Source organism: Meleagris gallopavo, chromosome 10 (genome assembly GCF_000146605.3).
Source record: "Meleagris gallopavo isolate NT-WF06-2002-E0010 breed Aviagen turkey brand Nicholas breeding stock chromosome 10, Turkey_5.1, whole genome shotgun sequence".
Lineage (NCBI taxonomy): Eukaryota > Metazoa > Chordata > Aves > Galliformes > Phasianidae > Meleagris > Meleagris gallopavo.
Window position 1 is genome coordinate 20,640,646 of NC_015020.2, and position 7,156 is coordinate 20,647,801.

A 7,156-nucleotide genomic window follows, 5' to 3' on the forward strand; every position below is an offset into this window, starting at 1 on the left:
GGCGGCGGACCCGCTGCTCTGTGACAGCCTCATCCTGTGGGTGAGTGGCGCGGGAGGGCCCGTTCCGTCAGGGCCGCTCGGGCACCTGTTGGGCTCCCGGTGTTGCCGCGGTGACGGAGGGCGGGCCGGGGGCTGAGGAGCCGTGAGGGAGAGGGGGGGGGCCGGGCTGTGAGATCCGGGCCTGCGTCACGAATCGGTGCTTCACGACGGGAAAACGTTCTGTCAGAAATAGCCCTGCGGAGGCGGTGTTATGAATGTCCTGCGGGCCCGAGCAGTGGTTCTTCAGTGTGGAAGCTGCTCTGTGATTAACAGTGATCATCATCAGGAGCGGAAACCCCACAGCTTCGTTCAGTTTGTTCTTTCCAAGTTTCTTTTGTGCCTAATTGTTTAGTATGGCTGCAATATCTAGCTAGGTCTGAAAGGGAATCCTGAGGCAACGTGGAGGAGTCATCTGAGAAGGGTCTGCAGGTCTCTGTTGTAATAAAAGTTTGCATTTGTTTATTTGGCAACAAAAGCCTGGTCACCTTGCTTATGACTTTGTGTTCTGCTGCTGTATCTCCCGGGCTTTTTTCCTCACAATTTGGGCACATTTTATAGTAGGAAACATTCATTGCCTAAAAATGCTATCTGTTAGTTCTGTAACGTGGATGTCATTGAGTTGAATGTTTTGATGATGTTATAGAAGAATGTAATAAAGTTGCATTAAACTACACAAGGGATGTGCATAAATTCCTAAGAAAAATTAACTCAAGTAATATGTGTTAAGATTGTGTTAAGATGTGTTAAGAGCTCACCAGTCTGCTGCAGAAACAATTTTCTAAGTGAAGTAAATGAACTGTTCCTGAATGTGAAGTCAACTGTGGGTAGGAGTGGATGCCCCCATCCCTGGAGGCATTCAAGATCACGCTGGATGTGGCTCTGGGCAGCCTGGTCTGGTGGTTGGAGACCCTGCACATAGCAGGGGGTTGGAACTGGATGATCATTGTGGTCCTTTTCAACCCAGGCTGTTCTGTGATTCTATGAGTGGCATGGTAGGAGCTGTATCAGTAGGGCTGGGGATGTTCTGGTACTGTACCTCTCAGAGTTTTCTGCTGTTTTTGTCTCCAAATTGGAGCAATGTTAAGATAAACCTCCCCACATATGGATCACTTCTGCATAACAGATCCTCTGTAGGGGTATGGCCAGAGAACTGTAATGCCTTGAAAGTATTTGTGAGGCATTTGTGCACACTGCCCTTTAAATATATGTGCATGTGTATGTTGCAGTGTTACAGCATATGTGTGTTTTGGTGTGTGTCGTCTGTAGTCACTGCTAATTTAATAAAAGGGGGAGGAAAGTGAATAAGGAATGCATGTGGGGATTGGAAGTACAGTGTGCCTTAGAATCAGTTTTCCCTCCATAGTTCATTTTGCATTAGCACTCCTCATCTAAAATCACAGCTGAATTATGAGAAATGAGGTGCAGGTGACAAATGTGACACATGTAAATTGAATCTTTTTGTGTCCAAAACTTAATAAAAATCATGTCATGGTAAAGGCTTGGTCTTGTTTATACAGAAGTCACTGACAAAACTTCTTTCAGTTGCTGATATGAGAACCTACTGATCTGCTTTGTTTACAGGAAAACCTTGGTTCTGCTTGGTTATGATTTCCTTCTTAAAGTATCTTTTAGATATCTGATTTGAGAGTGCATAATCCAAAGCTTTACTTATGCAAATCAAAAGATGCACGAGGAAAACTATTTTAAAATTGTCTCTAAAAGGAAGGAGTTTGAAAGTCTGGTGGAACTAAGTCGTCCTTCCCAGTTCTCTTATGGCAGCATGGAGACAGAAAGCTTTTTTTACAACAGATGTACTTTTATTTTGGTGCTTTATGGCACTGGCAGCATTTGTAATGTTAATGTGCCTGTGACTTAGTCCTGTGTATAGTCATAGTGTATGCCTGTGAGAAAGATATCTGCTCCTGATGTAGCAATAAATGGGGTGGTTGTTTAAGCCAGACTCCTGAAATGCTCTTTAGCTTGAGTAGCAGTGTGTCCTTGAGGCTATATTAAGAAAAACTCATCAAGTTTGAAAAAATTAGTACTGGTGCAAAATAAAAATCTACAGTTGCTTCTACCAACCTCCTCCCTGTGTTCCCAAATTATGTTGGTTTTGTAAATACAGAAAAACACTCAGAGGAAATGACTGTATTGGCATGGGGTTTGGAGAATCCTTTATTAGTACCCCTACTATCATATTGTTTGTAGACTCTTATAAAACTTTCAAAGGTGCGGAGAGACTAAGACCCTTGTTTTTGCTTTTTGCTTAATCCTAATGAGCTGTTTTATTCTGCTAGATAGCAGCATACATAAAGCAGCTGCACACCACAAGGTTTTCTAAAGCTATTTGTTCAGCTTTTGCAGAATTGGGTGGCCTTGGTCATAGAACTAAAATGACAGAACCTGTTACCTTACTTTGCAAGTTATTTGGTTTACAAGGGTGTGTATCCAAGGCAGCGCTGAAGTATTGTGCCATAAAACCCTGAATTCTGGCGTGCTGAATCTTGACATGTGAGCTTCTGTGTCTGCTTCTGTGTTGACATGAAAGCTGCTGTGCTATTAGAAAGCAGGGCTGTCAATCACTGCTGCTTCAGTTTGTGTTCTGCTTAATCTTTTATGTAACCTGCAAGGGATTACTGACTTCTTGCTCGCTTTAATACAGGATTTTAAGACTTTTGAAATTGAAAAATAAATGAATAAAAAATTGTGTTTGTTTGTTTCTCCCCCCTCTGGGCTTAAGTGAACAGTTTTAGAAACTTTTTGCTGACTGTGGTGTGACTTGAGGACCTGGGTACTTCTGTTTTAAGGCTTTATAGCTTGAAACTGTTAGTATTGGATGCAGAGTTTGGTAGGTAGCCCGACAAAATGTGGATGTGTGATGCTGGTGTTATAGATGTTTCCTCAGGCTGATGGGATGGTTATATGCTGTGTGTATAGCAGTCTGATAGGCAAATGCTCATTGCAATGCTCTGTAACAATGTAGAAGTGTTGAAATTGTTCTTTTTTTTTTGAGTTCAGCTCTTAAATTTGAATGGTCAGGATGGGAGCTGAATCTTGTTTGTGTAGTCCTTGCACAAAGGGACTGTATTTGTGCCTAGAAGCATTAGCTAGAACACAAGGATAAGATTGAATAATTCATATAGAATAGATCAGTAAACTTCCTATAAAGAACTTTCATCTGTAATCTGATTTTCTAATAGAGGTGAAGAGTGAAAACTGGGGCTTTGTTGTTTAATCTTAAGGTAGAAATATGTAGAGGAGGTAACTTGCTTCAATGTAGTTGGATGCAGTAGGTAGTGTGATGCTTGGAAAGTACCAGGAAATATAAACCTATTTTAGCTGTAAATATCAGGAACAGTATGTTAATGAAATTCAAATACCAGGAGAAGATGTATAGTAGATTTTGCAGTAGAAATTTATTCTGTGTAGCAGTATTTTGAAATTGCACATTTTAATAAGAACATCTGTAGCCTGATGTTTGAATTCCTGTGTTGAAGGAAATAAACATATTGCCAGCTTGCACTGCTTCAAATACTTCAGTATGTCTCAGTCAGCTTCATATCCTCCAAGTGTGTGCAGTAACTCTCAGATAACTGCATTTTCCAATGTTTTTGCATAATTTTCTCCCTTTTGTTCTTAATCGCCAAATAATCTCAGGGCACCATGTTTGTGCTGTGACTTCTGTTACAAAGTGCATCTATAAAAGGCTGGATTATTTTTGTCTTATCCAGCATTCACTTCCTGTCTGATGCCAGTTTTTCTTGAGGCAATACTGTTGTGTCCACAGTTAAGTGTTCTCACACAATCGGAAGGGTGAATGAATGTGACCTTTAATTTCCCAAATGAGTGATCTATAATCTGAGGTATAATGGAAACACTAGTATGAAAAAACAAAGCATGGTAATGCAAACTTTTAGGGTGCAATCTGTTGTAATCAGCAGCTACAAATACTGAGGTAATTAGGTTTAAATCTACATCATTCAAAAAAGATTTCAGACTGCCCACAAAAGAAGGGGACAGTCTGAAAAGTATACAGAAAGGCCTCTTTCCTAAAGAGGAAAAGGAAATTGGTAACTAACGTTGTGTCCTTCTGTCCACTGACTAAGATATGTGATGGTTTTCACTCTTCTAGTTGCAGACGTTCAACACTGCTGCACCTTGCAGAAATGTTCAGGATTTGACCAGTGGTGTTGCCATGGCTCAAGTGCTTCATCAAATGTAAGTTGATACATAAGTTCAAAGAACAGATGTTTAATTTCTTGAGGCTTGTGTATGTAAGTCACTTTCCCACCCAGAGGTTTATTGTATAGTTATAAATTCAGAGCAGATGGCTTGTAGCAGAAAATGAAGTGTGTCTTTAAATCATCCCTTGAACAAAAATATAGTGGTATAGTATAATAAAGTGATAGAAAGGAGAAGGGGATGAAGAGATATTGTAATATCGTATTATTAAATTTATACTTAGGAGTAACAAGGCAAAAAATACAATCTTTTTCAATTTTCTTATCAGCAGTGTTTCTGCCCATAGTTTAGGGTTATGTTCTTCTATGGAATAAGGAACTAAAAGTTCAAAAGGCACTGAACCATTACTACTTAAAGTAGTGGGAGTGGGCTGATCAACAGCAAAATCATTGCTGTTGTACTGGCATGATGACAAACAGAGCTCAACTGAGTGACTCGTTAATTGTCGAACTTGTTGAAACTTGTTATCACTGCAGTTTTGGTTTTGGTGGTGATTCCAATAATAAAGGACAGGTCTGAATTATCATTTCTTGCGCAAACTATGTTTTTGATTATTAAGAAATTACTTGTCAACCTAAAAAGGTTTATTTTTACAGATCTTGAAGAGTGTTGTGTAAACACAGCTCACCTTTTTCCTGAGGTCTACAACAATTGGTGTGGGGTTGCCTAGTGAAGATTTGCTGAGGGTCACTTCCCAGCATCTCTGTGCTGTGTGTGTTAACAAGCTCTGCTTGTCGCTGTTACTTAGCTAGATGTCCCTGCAGGATGCCACTATTGCTAAACCAGTGTGTCAGTCAGACAGCTGTGTCAGGACCAGAGAATAAGAAATAATCAGCACTCCTACAAGCAAAGATCTGTAGCAGCAATGTAGCATAATGGCCAGAACACTGGCTTACTGTGTGTTTTGTGATGCTAGGGTTGTTGAGGACAATTTTATTTATAAGCAAGTTAATGAATAGTAAATGGGGATAATATCTGTCTCTTATTAGGTGCTTTGATATCAGTAGATAAATAATGCTGTGTAAAAGTTGAGATATAGTTAGATATGATATTTGCAGCTTAGGGTATATAAACTCCTCTGCCAACAACTCATTTATGCTGGTGAAAGAGAATATAGTTCTGTCTAGGGTAAACAGAGATAGAAAAGAAACAAACAAAAACAACTATTACCAAATGAAAGCAGATAAAATGTCTATTTTTTTTCCTTGATAAGTGCCTTTGAGTTACTGTAGTGAATGCTGTGAGAAGTCCAAATGTACAAAAGTAGGTAGAAAATTAATGACAGCACTTTCCAAATGATGGCATTTCTGTACAGCACTGTGACAGCTTTGGTAGGTATAGTAACAGCATGACAAACTCCTTTGCCTACTTGTGTTTCCAGGTCTAGATGGCTCAAACATGTACAGAAATTCTTTCTGCCCAGGAAGATGCTATCTTAATTCAGCCAGGAGGATGGATATTTCCTGTGACATGAGTATAACATGCAATCTCCTGGAGTTCTTGCTTCATTAAAGACCCTGGTTAAACATCATGATGATTTAATGCTGAGAATCTGGTGCCTTACTTATTTATATGCGTGCTTATTAATGCTTCAATTGTTTAATTTCATTTCAGAGATGTTGCTTGGTTTGATGCATCTTGGTTAAATCGCATTAAAGAAGATGTTGGTGACAACTGGAGGATAAAGGTATTAAAAACTCTGATTAATAAGAGTATTATGAGTGTGGATCTGGTGTCTCTCCTGAGCCTGCCCGGCAGTCCAAAACCTACAGATCAGAATTAAGCTCAGACTTAGTTCAAAGTTGAGGTTACTTTGAACATACCTGAACTGTTTATTAATAGTTTGAGTGACTTCTGGAATTGGTGCATGTGGATTTTGTGTTGTGATATTTCTCTTCCTCTGTCATTGTGGTCCTCTTCCAGAGCTGCTTTATAAACATTCGATTGTAAAAATTATTGATTTCACTGTACTTAAATAATAGATTAATAAAAACCTGTAACCTTATCTTTCATGTACAACAATTAGTCCAGTAATCTGAAGAAAATACTGCAAGGGATTATGGACTACTATCATGAGGTATGGAATTCTGATTGTTCTAATCAATCAATATATTTTTCTCTTTCACTTAGGGCCTTTTTTTTCCTCTTTCAGCTTGGCTAAGTAGTGTGTATGAGGGGCTTTTTGGGTAGGACATATGTAGTAATTATCTGATTAAATGAGAGGTCTGAATGAACATAAAATTAGTATAATCATATAAAATTGGATATGTTTATGTGTATCACACATACTTAAGCGTGTATAATTTAGATAAAACTTGGAGTATAATCTGGAAACCATTTCTCTGTTGCTGCCTGGACAAATGTCAAAAGTACTGAACTACAGAATCCTGCAGGCTTTTGGATGTACCTTCATTTTGCTCCTTCCAACTAAAGCTTTAATCCTTTCCTATTCAACAGGAACACATTTAACAGCTTTAGTCTAGTTTTTCTCGTATTCATCTAGAAGCTGGGAGATAAATTACAAATTCTGTGGATAAAGATAATGGTGTTCTCTCTTATGCAGATCAAGTACAGTAGCTTGCACTTGTAAATGGGTGCTGTGTCATGAACTTAAAAAAAAAAAAAAACAGTAATAGAAAGCGTTGTTGAATTTTTTATGGACAGGGATTAATTGGGTATGGTGCAGAAAAACTTACCCCATCATTTTACTGCTTCCTGGTTTCACCTCTTGTGATATCAAGTGCCAAGCCATTCCATATTGCCAGCATTGAGATTCTCTGGCAAGCCCAGGAGTGGGGTTTGTTTAAGTTGATGAAAAACTTTTTAAAGATTAGGGAGGAAATGAATTTAGAATATATATATATATATATATATA

General features: G+C 38.8%; 1 protein-coding gene across 1 annotated transcript; it reads left to right on the forward strand.

The window, feature by feature from the left end:
- Positions 1-6: 6 nt before the first annotated feature.
- Positions 7-6,889, forward strand: LOC104912429 (protein Hook homolog 1-like). The gene is made up of 4 exons (XM_010716066.2): positions 7-40; positions 4,172-4,257; positions 5,896-5,968; positions 6,308-6,889. Exons 2-4 carry the CDS (start codon positions 4,235-4,237, stop codon positions 6,440-6,442), a joined length of 231 nt encoding a protein of 76 aa, XP_010714368.1. The 5' UTR covers positions 7-40; positions 4,172-4,234; the 3' UTR covers positions 6,443-6,889.
- The last annotated feature ends 267 nt before the right edge of the window (positions 6,890-7,156 follow it).

Excerpts from the sequence above, each read along its gene's own strand:
- LOC104912429 (XM_010716066.2), top strand. The coding sequence starts at position 4,235 with ATGGCTCAAGTGCTTCATCAAAT. Across the intron at positions 4,258-5,895 it reads GCTCAAGTGCTTCATCAAAT|AGATGTTGCTTGGTTTGATG; the intron begins GTAAGTTGATAC and ends ATTTCATTTCAG. Across the intron at positions 5,969-6,307 it reads GTGACAACTGGAGGATAAAG|TCCAGTAATCTGAAGAAAAT; the intron begins GTATTAAAAACT and ends TACAACAATTAG.